Below are 18,255 nucleotides of genomic sequence, written 5' to 3'. Positions count from 1 at the left end.
CTTAGGAATCATCCCGTGTGAGAACTGTCTCAGGTGAAGAAAGCCACTTCACCCAAGATCAGACTGTTTCCTAAGATCAGACTGTGGCCTGTATCAACTGACTGAAGTGAAAATATGAAGGCATCCCCCTCTTGACAGCTCTAAAACATCATCCCAGCTCATAACCCCTATAGTGTAGGCTGAGGCATGGATGTTCAACTTCTTACTCTGCCTAATTGTGTGCCTTCTCGTCTCCACACCTGTTGAGAGAAAGGGCACTCCTTCATAAACCTCTTGCATTCTAATCTCTTTGCCTCCTGGGGGACACAACCTGTGGCAAGAAAATACTTGAGAAGATGGTATTGTAGAAACAATAATAGATCAAATAATATTTGGTCTCCTATAAAATGAGGTGATGTGAGCACACCCTGGTTTTGAAATTATATTAATCTTTGGCCTTGCTGGTAATGAGGAAAGGCATGGTTGACAGTATTACCAATGGGAACTATTAACTTTTTCAAGCTGATTACATTTCTAATTAAAAACCTACTTTTTTTCCCCTCTATAAATCTGGAGATTTCATAAAACCAAAAGAACCCACGGGAAGATTGTCTGATATTGGTATCCATTACTGATTTGAAAGCAGTGAAGTATAGTTTAGAGAGATGAAATAGTTAAAAGGAGTCCAGAGAAATATACCAGAATGCTACCAGTAATTGTCTATGGGTCGCCTATATGTAAACTTTTTCTTTCTGCTTTTCTCATTTCCTGAATATATTATGTTTCCTGAAGTAAGAAAATAGAACAATTTCTTTGTAGCATCTGTTGGAGAGGTTAATTTGGGGGTAGTATTTACTCCTATTTACTTTTTTTTTTTTTGTCTTTATTGAATTTGTTACAATATTGCTTCTGTTTTATGTTTTTTGGCCATGAGGCATGTGGGATCTTAGCTCCCTGACCAGGGATGAACCTGCACTTCCTGCATTGGAAGGCAAAGTCTTAACCACTGCACTGCCAGGGAAGTCCCTCCTTTTTAAAAAATAGTTTAGCAAATATTGAAAACTTTGGGAGACTCTGATGCAGTGTTAACATTGCTACATATTTCATTTTCCATTGAGTCCTTTTCCATTGAGTCCATTGCGCATTATCAAGAATAAACTGCCCCAATTAAATAACATGTGAAGACAGGTAACTCTTTATTAAATGGATGATTTGCAAGAAGGACATTGATGAATAAAGGTAAAATTTTTCACTCATAGTGAACATGAAACTTTTAAATGTGTAAGGTTTACGTTCAATTTCATTTCTTTAAAAAGTATCTGCTCCTTTATATCATGGTGTGCGAAGCACTGGTGAGATTTATGTCACCAGAGATTCCCAGTTTGTTGATTTCCCCAAGATTTTTCACCCGATGATTGTACTGCAACAAGTGAGCATCATTGACCGCAACCTTGAAGTGGTCAGCTTCAACCAGGACTTGTATCTGAAATGGCACGTACACAAAACTGTTAGGAATGCCCATTCATCACAAAACCAGTGTGGCCTGAGCTCAGGATGTCCAGCATTTCACCTTTATGATCAATTGTAGAACTAATTAAAGTCAGAAAAAGTAACTTTACAGCAAAAATAAACTCCAACTTATTCAAGATTTAAACAAAACAAAATGATAAAATTTTTAGAAGGATATATAGTTGAAGCCACAGAGGAAAAGATTAGGTAAAGTTTTTGGATGGCCTCAACCACCTAAAACTAAAACTAAAACTAAAACTAAATGCTAAAATAGGAATCCTATACTTAGAGTGGCAAATGTTATGAAGATTGATAATAACCAGTTTTGGCAAGAGTAGGGGAAACATACTCTCCCAGTAGTTAGAGGATGTGTTAATCCTTACATCCTTTTGGAAGCAGCACTTTGGCAATATCCTTATCTAAATTTTAAACATGTATATTCTTTGAGTAAAGTTATTCTGGGAAGCAAAGATTTATAAGGATAGTTATCACAGTATTTTAGTAAAATAAATAAAACTTTCCCGGTTTTATTTGTTTGGAATATTTCCATACTCCAAATTTTCATCAGTAGGGTACAGGCTGAATTATTACACATCTGAACAATGAAGTACTATTAGGTGGCAATGTTCTCATAAGGAAAGATGTCCACCAAATGTAGAATATGGTCCCTGTTAGACCCTGCCCTTGAGCTGGCGGTCTAGCTGGTTTTTTTAAATTAATTAATTTATTTTTATATGTGGCTGTGTTGGGTCTTCGTTGCTACGCACAGGCTTTCTCTAGTTGCGGCGAGCGGGGGCTACTCTTTGTTGCGGTTCACGGGCTTCTCACTGTGGTGTCTTCTCTTGCTGCGGAGCACAGGCTCTAGGCCCACGGGCTTCAGTAGTTGTGGCTCATGGGCTCTAGAGCACAGGCTCAGTAGTTGTGGCGCACGGGCTTAGGTGCTCCGCAGCATGTGGGATCTTCCTGGGCCAGGGATCGAACCCGTGTCCCCTTCATTGGCAGGTGGATTCTCAACCACTGCGCCACCAGGGAAGCCCGGTCTAGCTGTTTTATAACCCAATCTATAGTCAACCCTTACCTGATACTGTGGACCTAATAAATATTTGTGAAGCAGTGCTTAAAAATGAAAAGTGTGTTGCTTGTCATAGAAAACACTGGAAAGTTACTCATGTTGAAACCTTTGTGAGGATGGGGGAAGCAGTAAAGGATGGAGGACTTTTTAGTTAATTTTTTAAAATCTATAAATTTTTCTTTTCATAAAACAAGTATGTATTACTTTTAGAATTTAAAAATTTTAGGTTTTTTTATTTTTTTTGACTATGCCACACGGCATGTGGGATCTTAGTTCCCCAACCAGGGATTGAACTCACGCCCCCTGCATTGGAAGCATGGAGTCTTAACCACTGGACCACCAGGGAAATCCAATATTTTGTTTTGATTGCCATGCTAACTATGTTGTTTTGAGGAATTAAGTCTCAGCCCAACTGTACCATAAAGACTCTCTACTTTTTTTATTAAAGATGCTATTTTTCTCACTTCCAGAAAAGCTTAAACTCAGAAGGGTGGTAACGGGTGATGGTAAGGTGCCTGAATGGAGTTGGGGAGAGTGCCACTATTTCTGAGACCTGTCCCCTGGTATGGAGAGCAGATGTACTGGTTAGGTGTCCCAGGACAGCTGATGAAAATTCATTTCCTGTGCATTGTGGTTTAAGAGTGATTCCCCATGAGAAATATACATTATCAATAAATAATAGTAGCAATAACTTACTTTGAAAGGTTTACCACTTTCAAATGGGAAAACCGTCTGTCTTTCTTCCTTCCCCCAGTTATTATTCAGCTTCGAATTGCAAACGATGACTTTCCTGTTGTCCTCATTGAAGCGTGGGTTAAAATGGAAGGCGACATCATTTCCTGTCTTGAAATCTAAAGCAAGTCTGTTTTAAACCAAAGACCAGAGTTAGTAAAATTATTCAAGTTGTACATTTGTATCAAGTGAAGAACATAAAATTTTCTAAAGAGCAAATCATTTATAAAATACAGGAAAAATTTCTAAACAGAAAGCAAATAAACCAGAGAATGGGTTCAAACTGGGAAGTATACTGGGCCAAGTACAGTAGTTCCACTTTATGTGCAGAGGGTATGTTCTAAGACCCCAGTGGATGCCTGAAACCATGGATAGTACCGAACCAAACATCTATTTAGCTAGCTAGCTAGCTGGCTAGCTATCCACGCACACTTTTTTCCTATACATGTATACCTATGATAAAGTTTAATTTATAAATTAGGTACAGTAAGAGATTAATAATTAATAAAATAGAACAATTACAGCAATATACTGTTGTAAAAGTCATGTGAATGTTGTCTTTCAAAATATTGTACACATTTAATGCCTTTTCCATCTGAACTAAGCACTTATGCACTGGGGCTGTAACTTTTGCAGTTTGAGGTATGACAGGAAAAAAAAAAAACTAGCATGAGTTTCTTTCCTTTCTCACAATTTCATGGACAGAAGATTTGTACTTACTATAGATCTTAGCAACCTCAGCATACAATTTTTTTCTTTCCATTAAGTCAAGAACCTTCCCTTTTTCACTTAAAAGGAGCCTTTTATAGCTTCTCTTTGGCATATATGAATTGCCAGCATCACTACTCTTGCTTTTGGGGTCATTATTAAGTAAAAGGTTACTTGGACACAAGCACCAGGGTACCACGACAGTGGATCTGATAACTGAGAGCTACTAAGTGCCTAATAGGCCAGATATTGCTGCACAAAGGGATGATTTCACGTACTGGGCAGGATGGGGCTGGACAGCGTGAGGTTTCACCATGCTGCTCACAACGGTGGCAACTTAAAACTTATGAACTGCTTATTTCTGGGAATTTCCATTTAATATTTTCAGACCGCGATTGACCCTGGGTAACTGAAATCGTGGAAAGCGAAACCTCAGATAAGGGGGGACTACGGTATTCGATGTACTACCACAGTATCTCAAAGTACACAAGACTATGTGTTGAGTTTTTTGGCCTCGTTGTCTTTGGTCAGATCCTTCTATTCAGCTGTAATTCTCTTTTTACTCTCTACACATGAAACAGTCAAGGTGTGCTCGCTTCGGCAGCACATATACTAAAATTGGAACGATACAGAGAAGATTAGCATGGCCCCTGGGCAAGGATGACACGCAAATTCATGAAGCGTTCTATTTTTTTTCCCCTGGTGGTGCAGTGGTTAAGAATCCGCCTGCCAATGCAGGGGACACAGGTTCGAGCCCTGGTCCGGGAAGATCCCACGTGCCGTGGAGCAACTAAGCCCGTGTGCCACAGCTACTGAGCCTGTGCTCTAGAGCCCACGTGCCACAACTATGGGTGACTAGAGCCCGTGCTCCACAACAAGAGAAGCCACCGCAATGAGAAGCTCGTGCACCACAACTAGAGAAAGCCTGTGCGCAGCAACAAAGACCCAACACAGCCAAAAATAAATAAAAATAAATTTTTTAAAAAAGAAAATTCAATTGAGTAAAATATTTTTTAAAAAAAGCAAGGTCTGCTTTCTAGACCTACTAACAATGATTCCTTCGGTATTTAATTCACCCAGTAACAGACACATACAACCACCAATGATTAAATTCACAGGGAAAGGACCAGTATGGTCAAATGGCAATAGAAGTTGTATTTGACTAAATATGCAATGCCTGTATTTTCTCAGCTGTGAAAAGGAAGATAATTGTCAACTCTACCGCCGTACGGATTTTTTTCTTTCATGTAACTGCTCACATAGATTTTGCAGATCAAAGCAATACATTTCTCAGTTTACTACCACCTTAATCATTTCAACCAAAATTGGTTTTGACCTGCCACAGTCTCAGTCGACATCTCTATTGTTATTGGAACTAACCTTTTTAGTGCAACAGTCATAAATAAGGCAAAGATACCAGTGTGGTCCTGCATGACAGCAGCTGCAGCAGGAGGAGAGCAGATATTACCAAATCGTGAGTGCTGTCTGCAGAGGATCAGGGCGCTGGGTCCTATGTTATTTTGGGAGGCAAGATGGATAAGGACACAGGCAGAGGATATATATGTTGTGTAACTTGCTGTGAGACAAGCTTTATTATGTAGGGAAGTATTGTGCTGAGAGAAGCTGTATAGGCTGTGTGGAAGGAAGAGCTGGCTTAGGGTAGTGACTACCACGTAGAACCAGAGCAGGCTGGCTGGAGGTGGAGTGAACTGGTTAGCTGAATGTAAAACGATCAGATCAGAATCTGAGTCCACCTCCTGGTAACAGAGGAGGTTGCTCCTGCCGATTCACGCGGATCAAGATGACAGGCACTCACAGGGGCTGTTTATAGATTCTTAAATAAACCTGTGTACACAGCTGGAATTTGTACCTTTTGTAACCTGTCTATAAGACCCAGAAACATATTAATTAATCTAGGAGCTTTAATAGTACTACTAACCTCAAGGACAGACATACTGAACAGCTTCAGGATAGCCCTAGCCTGCTTGTATTATATATAAATATAACCAGTGATGATAACCAGAGCCAAGCATCCCAGGGCAGCCCGTAAATCAGCATGGATTTTCCTAAGTGAGCTCAAAGTCTTACCCGCCCCGAGCTCACCCCACCAGTACCAATGGCAGAGGCTAATTTATTTTTACAAAGTCTTTAACTTGCAGTCTTTTCAAACTTTTTAAGTAAACAGTGTCTACTCAGAAGACTGGGGTTCCCCACCTTGTCACTTATCATCTGTAGACCAGGCCGACACGTGGGAATCTGTGACTGCTGTTTCACCCGGTATGAAGACGGAAATGGCGGCCAAGCTCACAAATCTGAGAGTGCACCAAGATCTGCACAACTGCAGGGAGATTTGTACCACTATGAGGACAGAGAGGTATAATTTTTTTTTTTTTTTTTTTTTTTTGCGGTACGCGGGCCTATCCCGTTGCGGAGCAACAGGCTCCGGACGCGCAGGCTCAGCGGCCATGGCTCACGGGCCCAGCCGCTCCGCGGCATGTGGGATCTTCCCGGACCGGGGCACGAACCCGTGTCCCCTGCATCGGCAGGCGGACTCTCAACCACTGCGCCACCAGGGAAGCCCCGAGAGGTATAATATTTAAGCTCTCAGATCAACTAGACATCTTTTTGTCTTTGACCCTAGTTTTTTTTTTTTTTATATTTATTTATTTGGCTCCACCGGGTCTTAGTTGCGGCACGCATGATCTTCGTTGCGACATGCAGGATCTTTCAGCTGTGGCATGTGGGATCTTTTTTAGTTGTAACCTGAGAACTCTTAGTTGAGGCATGTGGGATCTAGTTCCCTGACCAGGGATCAAACCCCGGCCCCCTGCATTGGGAGCATGGAGTCTTAGCCCCTGAACCACCATGGAAGTCCCTGACCCTAATTTTTGATGGGCTTTGTGTTTTAGACAATCTATGGCTCAGAGGTGGAGGGATGGCCAAACATTACATTACAAAGGCTCTACTTTCCTTTAATTCTAAGGCTTTCACTGCCTAGAAGAACCAACAGAATGGGTTTTCCTGCTCTTCCTCTTTGTCCTCACAAAGTAGAACTCTTTTATTCTGGTTCTGGGAGAAACACAAGATTTAGTGAGGGAAACCTTGTCTTCTTGGTGGGAATGTGTATTGATTTATGGGGAAATCCCAAATTATGGTATAGCCAAGATTCTAAATGTGCAATTTTAAAAACTCTATCAAAATTCAAAACAGATCACCCTTTATTCCAAAAGCAATCAGTAAATATGTTAGACTTGCTGACTTTGCTCTTTACCTGTTTGCATCGGGCTTTACTGTGCCCAGGATTGTTATCAGCATGCGGGGCATGACTCCTCCGGAAAAAGGCAGGTCATAAGGCACATTCTGGGAATTAAAAAATATATATATATATCAATAAAGAGTCATGTTTTCTTGAGGCAAGAAAGAAAAAGATATCGCCAAAGTTCAACCGCTTTTAATATGTGTGAATAACACATAACCCTACTTTAGCCATCTTTTCAGACTCTCAGGCCACCTTGCCCAGGGCCTGAAGAGAGAAGGCTCCCTACACAACTGCAGCTAATAATCGAGAATAAGGCCATCAGGTAATTGGTGCCAAAGGCAGAACATGTTCCCTTTCGGAGCACTGTATCTCTCATGACAAGGCCTATCCACTTGACCTATTTTTTGGAAAGACCCTTGTCATATAACATTCTCTGTCAGGTTGTTCTGCTCCCTGTGGGCAGGCACTGTGGTACCTTCTGGGCTTCTGAGGCCCTCTATGTTCCACTCACACAAGGCCCTGAGGAGTGCTTCGAATGTGGCAGGTACTTGATATTTGTAGAATGGACACTTTCCAATTAATACCTTCCCCAGTTCATTTTACAAATATTTCTTGACCTTCTATGTTCAAGGCGCTGTAAATATTCCCGATGCTCTGTCCTTGGCCTCTTCTCTTTTTCCTGTAAAACTGTTTCCCCCTGGGTTCGACCATCACCCAAGTCTTTTCTCTCTAGCACTGATCTGTCTGATCTGTACTAGTCCTGTGCTTCCTCCCGGAACTCAATAGTCCTGTGCTATTGAACTCTTTCCTCATATCTGTATCTTTTCTCCCAACTACACTATTTGGAAGGGAAGGGTCTGTGTCTGAGATGTGGCTGGAGCCCCACAGAGTTTTATGCTTAGAACTCATTTATTAAAATGGGTTTTAATGTAAGTGAAAAATTAATCCTTAGATGACAAAATTATCTTTAGAAGGTTTTTAAAAACCCGATTACCGTGGTTCCCCCAAAGGTTCCCTCTATGACCATGGGAAGGTTGTATAACTCTTTATTGCCCCATTTCCTCATTTGTGAAGTGGGGATAATAACAGTGTCTTAGAGGGTGCTTATGGGGTTGAATGAGATCATCCATGTAGAAGCACACAGCTGGCACCTGTTATATACTCAGTGTTTATTAATAATAATAACCAAAACTTCCCCCATTGCTATGATCTTAACTTGATTTATATTAAAGCTGCTTTACAGATGCCTTTAAAAGATGCACTAGCTTCTCTTTAACAGTACACATATTGAACTCAACATGAGCAGCAATTTTTTCTATTGGACCAACATACACTGTGGCTGGTCCTTGCAAAGCAGCTGTAAGCAGTGAGTTTAAAGCTTCAGCTCTCCCAGGAGCCCTTTGCAGGTCAGTACCCAGAGCCAGCTCCCAGCCACAGCACCTCAAAGTGATGGCACCACTGCTCCAGACAATTGCTACGGGCTTCATTAGCTTTGTCCTGATCACAGTCAAGCATATGAAATGACTAACATCATCTTACCAGGGGTCCAGAGGGGACGCCATAAGGGCCAGCAGCAGGGTAGGCTCCAGGAGCACTTGGCTGTCCAGGAGGTGGGTAGACCCCAGGCCCAGGGTAGGCACCTGGTGCAGTTGGTCCAGGATAACCAGGTGCAGTTGGGCCAGGGTAGGCCCCTGGAGGTGCCTGGCCTGGGTAACCCCCAGGAGGGGTTACCCCTGGGGGTAACCCCTGGCCAGGGTAGGGGCCGGGTGGTACCTGGCCAGGGTAGGCCCCAGGATAGGATGCTCCCGGGTAGCCTCCTGCCCCAGCAGGCTGGTTTCCCCATGGACCAGGCCATCCTTGAGGGTTTGGGTTTCCAGACCCAGATAAGGCATCATTAAGCTGGAAAGAAAGACACAAACAGTTATAGGATGAAAGACATTCACCACAACAGAATTTTCAGGAATATGTGATCTAAGAATTAGAGTGACATGCTGAAGATATGAAATTCATATCAATAAAATTTCCCCCACCTATTAGTTTTGAGTTCCTAAGACTAAAATTAGACTTTAGGATTATACATGCTTGATCACTCTATTCTTGCTTCCCATCGTCTCAGATCATTAAGGGTTGCCTTTTCGTAATTTGCTAAAGTCAGGAGCTAGCCATCCTCTGTGTAAAAGCACATACTTTCTGACACGAGAAAAACAATCATGAAAATCAAGATGCATGTGGGCTGGAAAACCTCCACCAAGCTGGCGCTGGTTGCCTTGGCCTTCCCTTGGCTGGATGTCTACTGCACTTCAGGTGCACCAGGTTAGTCACCACTTAGTGGCATCCAGGCTAGTATCAGAGAAGCTGCCTTGTACACAGGGATGTGGAATCACAAGATCTGGTTTGAAATCCAGTGCCATCCTTCAAGAGCCCCAAACTCTTGGAGCCATCATGCCACTTGTACAGGACTTAGTGTCTCTGTCTGTGTAACAAGGATAATGATCTTATCTCATGTGATTGTTGTGAGGAACAGATGAGGCAGCATTTGGGACGGCTCTTTATAGACCGCAAGATGCTGTGCCAGTGTTGGTTTGTGTCCTTTCTCTCCAGGAGGAGACTCTGCCTTCTCCCTCTCTGACATCTACAGTATTTAGCAGAGTGCTAGGTGGTACATGGAAGATACTCAGTAAAAACTTCTATGTTGATTGAATATGATCTGCCAGGATTGTCTGACCCTTTGGTGCATCAGGAATCCAACCCCAGACCTGGTATCGGGGCAGCAGAGTGAGGCTGTGAAGGGAGCCCATGGGGTCTGGGGGAGGAGGAGAGAGAAACAGAGGGCTGGATGATGACGGAAAGTAAACCGGATTTAGAAAACAACTCGAGCTCCTGGCTGTAGGTGGTGTGAGTCATTCTGTCAAGGAATTTGAGAATACATAAGCATGCTAATAGGAATTTATTTTGGCTGCTTCTTACTCCAGCATTTGGGAAAGGAGGAGTAGAGGGCACTGCAGGATTTAAAAAAAAAAAATCAGGATGCTCAGACTGTACCACACTGCCCTTTGTTCAGCTGGTTTCTCAGCTCCTGCCAGTGGAATCCACCCACTTCTGTCCTAGGCCTTGGGTAAAGGGGTTACTGTTAGTGAGGCCCAGGCCTCTCTCTTCCTGGCTTTCTTCCCAAATCTGTTGCTGGAAAAACAAGACTCCAGCTAACAAGCCCTCATTGGACGGGTGAGGCCAGAGGAAGCCAAGTGGTGGGAGAGTTAGGAAAACTTGAGTGGTTAAAAAAAAACAACCTTCAACCTGCATGACTGTATACATATTAGGGTAGGAAAACAGACATAAAACACTTACCGAAAAACTGTCTGCCATTTTCCTGAAAGGAGAAACAAACAAACAAACACAGGTTATTGATCCTAAAAGATTTCACTGGTTTCCGTATGAATTTAACATCACAAACAGCTCATTGTGCAGGTCTAGTCAGTGCACAGGCATTCTCCTAACACAAGCCAGTCTATTCCTCAAATATGCTGAAATCATTAGCGGGGAACCACAAAAATGTCTCATCAAAGGGCGGAGATGCACTCCACCTGGATCACCACGCCCTATTTAACTCATACCTTTAAACTCTAATCACACTAGCCTGTGGCCTGAATCCTGGGAGTACCAGGCGACCCAACGCAGGTGGGAGAGGGGGGAATAAAATGCTCTGCCCCTTTCCTAGGTAACAAATGTAAACGGTCCTGGGTTTTTGGTCCTCCTTCACCTTCCTTCCTGTGTTCTTTTTCTACCACCTCATAAAAAGTGTTCAGTGCATTAATCTCACCCACCTCCCCTCCGGTTCCCTCTAACAGCCCCACACCCTCCTCTGGGTTTTGGGAGGAAGCGGTTGGTTCTTCCTACTGAGATTTGAAAGACAATCCTTGCCTTCCCCGCCCCACCCTCCAAGACCTAGTTGCTGCTGTTGATTTATTCCTTCATTTGTACACATTTATGCCTACTCTGGGCCAGGCACCGGGTGGCTCCTGTCTGGGTTTGAAGATGAAATCGACCAAGATGTATGGCCAAAGGGTCCAGAGGCCAGAAGGGGGGTCACAAGTGATGGACGCTGTGAGCCAGACTGCATGCTGTGGGAAGTCACAACTCGAAAGATGACTTCTAACAGGGGAAGAGACAGTGTTGCTTGAGCTAAGCCTTATAGGAAAGGTGAGATTGTGATGTGGAGCAATAAAGAAGAAAGGCGGGCACAAGATGATTCCCTTTTTTTTTTTTAAAGATACTTGTTATTCCAAATGAAATGTCTGGCAGTATAACAAACAACTAAGGTTTAAAAAAAAAGTCAGGGTTTCCCTGGTGGCGCAGTGGTTGAGAGTCCGCCTGACAATGCAGGGGACTCGGGTTCGTGACCCAGTCCGCGAAGATCCCACGTGCCGCGGAGCGGCTGGGCCCGTGAGCCATGGCTGCTGAGCCTGCGCGTCTGGAGCCTGTGCTCCGCAACGGGAGAGGCCACAACAGTGAGAGGCCCGCGTACCGCAAAAAAAAAAAAAAAAGTCAGACAACGTGGAGGAAAATATTTTTGGGTAGGATGCTACCAGAAAGGGTTGGCCTTGCCCACAGCTGCCTCAAAGGGTAGCCCCGAGACATCATTCTTGCTTCTCCGGCTCCTCCCCCTGTGCCAAGGCCCCATCCAAACACGATGTTTTACACCTGCTCCCGCTGCGGGTGCTCTCTAGCGGTGAAGGGAGGAGAGTAGCTTTGGACTCCTCAGGCCTGGGTGAGTTTTCTCAGCTCAGGATCACTGGTGCTGTGGCCAAAATTACCTGGACTTGAACAATCAGAATCTCTTTTTCCTTAAGTCGCCTATTTGTGATAGTTACTCAATTATTATTCTTAAAATAATTGAGTAAATGGTGGCTGCTTGATAGGTCCTAAAAATGTAAAATATTAGATTTTATTGTTAAAAAACCAAACAGGCAGACCTCCTCCTAGAACTTAATGTGTGCTTTATTTATACACCAGATATTTTATCCTACTCTGCTGTAGGATAAAATACTCTTTCTTTTTGCACATCTCTTTTTAATCTGGGCATTCTCAAATATATTTGGAAACACTCAGGTTGTCACTGTTACCACTGTGCCCACCTTCCAACGTGGAAACTGCTAGCAATTTGATTAGGAAGTCACGGTGACTCTCCCAGGGCTTATATTCACTGTATTTAGTATATAGTATTTGACCTTTTAAAGCAAAAGTCAGGTGCTCTTCTGTGCTTCCTTCCCCAAAAGGCTACCACTGCCTTGAAAACTGTGCTGCTACCCCGGAAAGAACTTAAGAGTTGTTAAAGCGAAAGAAAGGACATTTCTTAAGTCAAGAAAATAAAGCTTCTCATTTTGGATGCCAGTAGGAAACAATCTTGAACTTCATAGTGGGCAGAAAGCTTAGTTCCTTTGATTACACTCCTGGGCAACGTATCAAAGCCTCAGCAGTAACATTGTAAGTGTTTTGACTTCTTTTAAGTATCCCCATTGTGTTCAGGCTTATTCCCAACCTCACACCACTGACATTTCAGGTGGGATACTTTGTAGGGAGGGGCTGTCCCGTGCATTGCAGTACGTGCAGCAGCATCCCTGGCTTCAACACACAAGATGCCAGTAGCACCCCTCCCCCGCCATCGTGATAATGCAGAATGTCTTAAGACATTGCCAAATAACCCTGGGGGAAGCGGGAAGAGGGCAAAATTGTGCCTGGTTTGAGAACCACTGGTGTAGGCTAATTAGCATATGTATCCTCACATAAATGTACCTATGCAGGTCAATAAAAAACAGAAAGGTAGTTTCAATTGTTAAAACGAGCTAAGTCTGTTCCATTGGCCTCATAAAGTGTCTTATTAACATAAATCCAATTAAACTTAGATGTGTTTAAAGGCTGATCATAACCAGAAACTCACACAAAGACATTTACATTTACATTTCTAAAATGTAACATTTATTCTTTCCGAAGTTTCTGTTCAAGCATATTCAGTTTATTTTCCGACTAGCCCCAAACAATTTAAGAAACAAAGCAGATTCCACTTTATTTCTACTGTGTTTCACATGACACCAAGGATGACAGTTTGGATTGTGTTGTGATTAGACAAGCCCATTAGAATAATGACACCCTGCATTTATGTGGTGCTTTTCAGTTTACAAAGCACTTTCACATACCTTACCTATTTTGATTCTGATAATAATCTCTTGAGATTGACAGGGAAAAATTAATATCCTCACTTTAAAGGTGAGGAAACTGAGTCTCAGAGAGGTAATGTGGTGACCCAAAGTCATTCTGTCATTGGCAGGCCAAGGACCAGGGTCCAAGCATCCTGACTCCTAATTCAGGCTGATTTTACACTAGTATAAAACCTCACACTTTGAAATTTTAAAGTATAGTCCTTCGAAAGTGTTAGTTACTTCATTTAGAAATTCATTCTCTGGCTTAAACATTCAGAACTGCATAAACATGCTGAAATTGTAAACAAATTAAAAAGAGATCATGGGGACTTCCGTGGTGGCACAGTGGTTGAGAATTCTCCTGCCAATGCAGGGGACATGGGTTCGAGCCCTGGTCCGGGAAGATCCCCCATGCCATGGAGCAGCTGAGCCTGTGCGCTACCACAATGAGAGGCCCCGCCCATAGCAACGAAGACCCAATGCAGACAAAAATAAGTAAATAAAATGAATAAGTTAAAAAAAAAATCATGTTTTTGTCAGAAAACTAGCTGGGTGACTCAGTGTGCAGTGATATTGAATACAAGGATGGCATGTTGCACAGTCACTTTGCTAATTATAACCACATTTAAACCGATAAAGCTTACTTTTCCAAAAACTGGGTATGCATTGTTTTGATTATGTCAACTCCCAACCATCAGGTCTCTGATGAAACAGGTTCTAACCAATGTTCTTTTGAAATCAAGGTTAGCAACCTTAGAACTTAAAAACAAAAAAAGGAACCAAAAAAAGAATTAAAAAAAAACCACATCTATTTGGGTAAATATCTTCCCTACTTGCCTGGAAATTTTCTTTTTTTTTCTTTCTTTCTTTCTTTTTTTTTTTTTTTAGAGGAGTAGCTTATACAGACAATCAAATGTAAAATTTAAAAAATCTTCCCACTCCACAGGTACTATAGGTTTGTGAACTCTGGCATTCCCAGAATCAGAGAATTTTGAAAAGCCAGGATAGAAACACTACGTCAAAGACAAAAACATTTAAAAACTACTACCTGAGTCTTCACATTTGGAAAAACCTACAGAAAGTAGTTCAGTATTGCTTTGGAATAAGGAATTTAAACATGAGTCAGAACGCAGGCCACTTTAATCGGTTGTTAATTGCAGCTCTGCCCTTCAATAAAGAGTAGCTATCCACTGTACTAAGCTATTCTAGGCCCATGCAGCAATTAATTCAGTTGCCAGGGTTCCCAGGAGCACTTCTGAAATTTCTGCCCACGAAGGGCCCCAACTTTTATACGAGCTGTAAGGGAAGTAGATCACAAACGTATTTCCTCAGAACCCCAAGCACTGCCCACACTCCTCCCCAAAGAACACAGGACAGGCAGTCTACGTCCTGGACTTACAGAAACACAGAACAGGCCTTGAGGAACGCTCACTTACCAAAGCCAAATTCAATGATGCTGGTTAGAATAAAGGAAACTGGTCCTTTACTAGGATTTCTTTTTCATCATTGTTCCTCAGCATCAAGGAAGGTAAAGTTACTTTGTGCCTCTCAGTTACTGATTTTTTTTTTCCCTTATGGAAAAGCTGAACATCAGTCAAGAGAGAACACATGATACTTAGTCAGCAGCACATTGGAATTACTGCCCTGGCAGGCTTACCACTCAGAATTTAATGAGAAGAACCCACTCAGGCACCAGACACAAAATGTTAACTAGCTGTCCTCAGAGAAGCCTGTGTCCCAAACTATCACAGGAAAGAGAGGCTAAGTTTTAGATCAGTTACTATGAGTCTCAGGTATATGAAGTTTACAAGCCAACTGGTATTTAAGGTAACATAAGAGTCTCAAGTTTTACTATATGAATAAATATCTGTATTACAGTTAAAATTTAGAGTCTGACTGATGAAGGTTCTAGGCAAACAGTATCTAAATCACAGGTGAGACCAATATTGGCCTTTGACCTCACTAGCAGTAAGTAAAGTCTTTATAAAGCACTTCTGCATATTTGTGGCATAGCAAAATGTCATTGATTAAGGACCCCTCAACAGAGTGAAATTTGCTATTCCATTTTTTTTAAAACTAGCTTTTGCACTTCCCTGGTGGAGCAGTGGTTAAGAGTCCGCCTGTCAATGCAGGGGGCACGGATTCGAGCCCTGGTCCGGGAAGATCACACATGCCGCGAAACAACTAAGCCCGTGCGCCACAACTACTGAGCCTGCGCTCTAGAGCCCGTGCTCCACAACAAGAGAAGCCACCGCAATGAGAAGCCCGTGCACCGCAGAGTAGCCCCCGCTCGCTGCAACTAGAGAAAGCCCGCGCACAGCAACGAAGACCCAACACAGCCAAAAATAAATAAATAAAATAAATAAATTTAAATAAATAAATAAAAATTAAAAAGGCATTGGTGACTTACAAAAGAAAAGCATGTCTTTAAAAAAAACCAGGGCTTCCCTGGTGGCGCAGAGTCCGCCTGCTGATGCAGGGGACGCGGGTTCGTGCCCCGGTCGGGGAGGATCCCACATGCCGCGGGGCGGCTGGGTCCGTGAGCCATGGCCGCTGGGCCTGCGCGTCCGGAGCCTGTGCTCCGCAACGGGAGAGGCCACAGCAGTGAGAGGCCCAAGTACCGCAAAAAAAAAAAAAACAAAAAAAAACCCCAAAAAACTAGCTTTTGGGGTCAATGCTCCTTCTTTTCTGCTTCTTATGTAACCTGGTGAGGCACCACCTAATATTTCTAAGCTCAAAACATTCAAGACCCATCATCAAACTTCTCCCAAGAATATGAAGTAAATGCTGATTCTAAGTATAACGCCCACACATTATTAACTTAGGAAAGAGCTCCAATCTCCCATAGATCAAGGATGAGGCATAGCCATCAAAGGATTGAAAGACTCTCCTCTAGGGATTCAAAGTCAATGTCTGAAAAGGAGACTACTGTGGAACAATAAATTTTTATTATTAAACTTTAACTTTTATGGAAACAATTTCCTAGTATGAAAGATAAACTTGAGGCAAATGAGTCAGAATTTTGGAAGCTGGTGAAAATTTTCTCTCATGCTCTGTGCCAAGAGGTCAATTTTCATTGCTATCGTTTTCTTCAGAACTAAATGAGCCTTTCTTCCATTCCCTTTCCAGAATCCTAGAAACAGACTGGGTCACTGAGGTCCAACTGTCCTCATTGTCCAGCAACCCAACTCCCAGGAGTCAGTTTACAAATATTCCACGGTATCTGGAATAGGAATCGCTAAGGGGAGGGCATGAATGAAGCCTAAGGCACGGCCTCAAGCCCTGTGTCCCTGAGCTCTTACTCCTCAAAATGCATGCATTTTAGTGCTTTGATTTGAGCAACTCACAATCCAGAATAAATGCTCAAACATGTTTGAAAAGCCTCCCCACCCCCGCCTCAGCTAGGCCTCTGCACCCTGGCACCAACATTGTGCCACACCCCACATATCCCCGGCACAGATCGTTAATGCCCAAACCTGGACAGGGATGAGTCACTGATTTGCAAAAACTGAGGGTGTACGGTCTTTGTCAAGCCGGGCACATGTCCACTCAGCCTTGGGGCAGCACCCTTTTCTACGGGATCAGCATCCTGAGAGAGGCTGCAGCCCTTGACCCTGTTGGCCAGGTAGCGGGGCGCATTCCCATCCCACAGCAAGATCAAGTGGTCGACAGCCAAGTCAGGGGTCGTGGAGCCGCCCGACAGAATCCGGGAGCAGTACCCTCTGTGGACTGGGGGCAGGAAGGCCTGCTTCCTCCCGCCCAGCTGGAGCGCGCGGCTGGGGTGATGCGCGCGCGCCCGCCGCTCACCGCCGGCGGCCCTGGGCGGCCGACGACGGGAGGGCGCGACGCCGGGGCTGAGCCTCCCAGTCGCCTCAGAGGGTAACACACCCGTCCGCCTCGAGTAAATGCAGGTGAGTCCTCGTAAGGCGTTGCTAACTTTCCCCGAGTCTCAGACTCCGCTCTCCCTTCTCGGCGACCCCCTCCCGCGGGCCTCCAGGAAGTCAAGCCCCGGCCGCGCACCGAGCAGCGCCCAGGCGCCCTCGCCCTGACAGCCTCAGCCGCCAGCAAGCCCGTGCGCGCCCCAGTCCCGGCGCCCCGCGCCACTCACCCGACGCCTCGGCACTAGCTCGCGCGCTGCGGGGGTGGCTTCGGCAGAGGTGCTGTCGTCCTGGCTGGGCGGCGGCCGGCTCTGCGCCTCAAATACGCCGGGCCAGGCCCGCCTTTCCCGGGGCGGGGCCGCCACCCCTGCCACCCACGGCCTCGCTCTGCGGACCAGGCGGGGCGAGTCCCCGGCCTCGCTGGACACCCGGGCACCCGGGCGCCCAGGCGCCGCGGTTCCAGGGCGCAGAGGAGACGCCTGACTCGGAACAGCGGCGGGTGGGACCCTGACCCGAGGCCTCCATCCCCGCAGCGTCCAGTCGGTCCCCTCCGCAGCCGCTGGAGATCGGAGTTCACCGCCCTCTCACCAGATTCACCTGCTAACTCCTCAGACCAAGATAGGGAGAGTCTGCGAAGCTTTTTGTGTGTGCTTCTTTGGGGAGTTTTGCTTGCTTACTTGCTTTAACCGTGTTTACTCTTTTTCTGCCTGAATCTCAGGCACTCTCAGCCCTTCTGCATTTACTTTACCTAAATCCCTTCTCAGCATCAAAGCCTTCGCACAGTGACTTGGGTCACAGTTTTCTGAGATGCTAGGTGAGATGCTCCCTGTTCTTGGCCTTGCTTTCATTCCCTTTATGAACTGTGATGTGGGTCCACACCTCAGACTAGGAGCCCTAAATTGTTTTGCTGTTTGCTCCCCACTG

The 18,255-nt window shown here is 44.3% G+C and overlaps 1 protein-coding gene and 1 non-coding gene across 3 annotated transcripts; one reads left to right on the top strand and one right to left on the bottom strand.

Moving 5' to 3' along the window:
• Positions 1-1,151: 1,151 nt before the first annotated feature.
• On the bottom strand, positions 1,152-17,698 carry LGALS3 (galectin 3). 2 transcript variants are annotated; one of them, XM_030855039.3, is made up of 6 exons: positions 17,562-17,698; positions 10,605-10,626; positions 8,799-9,158; positions 7,272-7,360; positions 3,257-3,422; positions 1,152-1,462 (listed from the first exon to the last, which is right to left on the bottom strand). In XM_030855039.3, exons 2-6 carry the CDS (start codon positions 10,620-10,622, stop codon positions 1,307-1,309), a joined length of 789 nt encoding a protein of 262 aa, XP_030710899.1. In that variant the 5' UTR covers positions 10,623-10,626; positions 17,562-17,698; the 3' UTR covers positions 1,152-1,306. The 2 variants fall into 2 exon arrangements, with proteins under 2 accessions (XP_030710899.1, XP_060150812.1); XM_060294829.2 differs by lacking the exon at positions 17,562-17,698 and adding an exon at positions 14,890-14,910.
• LOC115852481 (U6 spliceosomal RNA) lies at positions 4,589-4,695 on the top strand. The gene has a single exon (XR_004039160.1). It is a non-coding gene; the product is annotated as a U6 spliceosomal RNA (small nuclear RNA).
• Positions 17,699-18,255: the final 557 nt, after the last annotated feature.

This window comes from Globicephala melas, chromosome 2, assembly GCF_963455315.2.
Source record: "Globicephala melas chromosome 2, mGloMel1.2, whole genome shotgun sequence".
NCBI classification, from domain to species: Eukaryota; Metazoa; Chordata; class Mammalia; order Artiodactyla; family Delphinidae; genus Globicephala; species Globicephala melas.
Note: the sequence above shows the minus strand (reverse complement) of the source record. Positions and strands in the feature narration are given on the sequence as shown.

Coding starts and splice junctions, on each gene's coding strand:
- LGALS3 (XM_030855039.3), bottom strand. Junction 7,361..8,798: donor GCGTCCCCTCTGGACCCCTG/GTAAGATGATGT, acceptor TTTAATTCCCAG/AATGTGCCTTATGACCTGCC. Junction 1,463..3,256: donor AAAGTGGTAAACCTTTCAAA/GTAAGTTATTGC, acceptor GTGCCATTTCAG/ATACAAGTCCTGGTTGAAGC.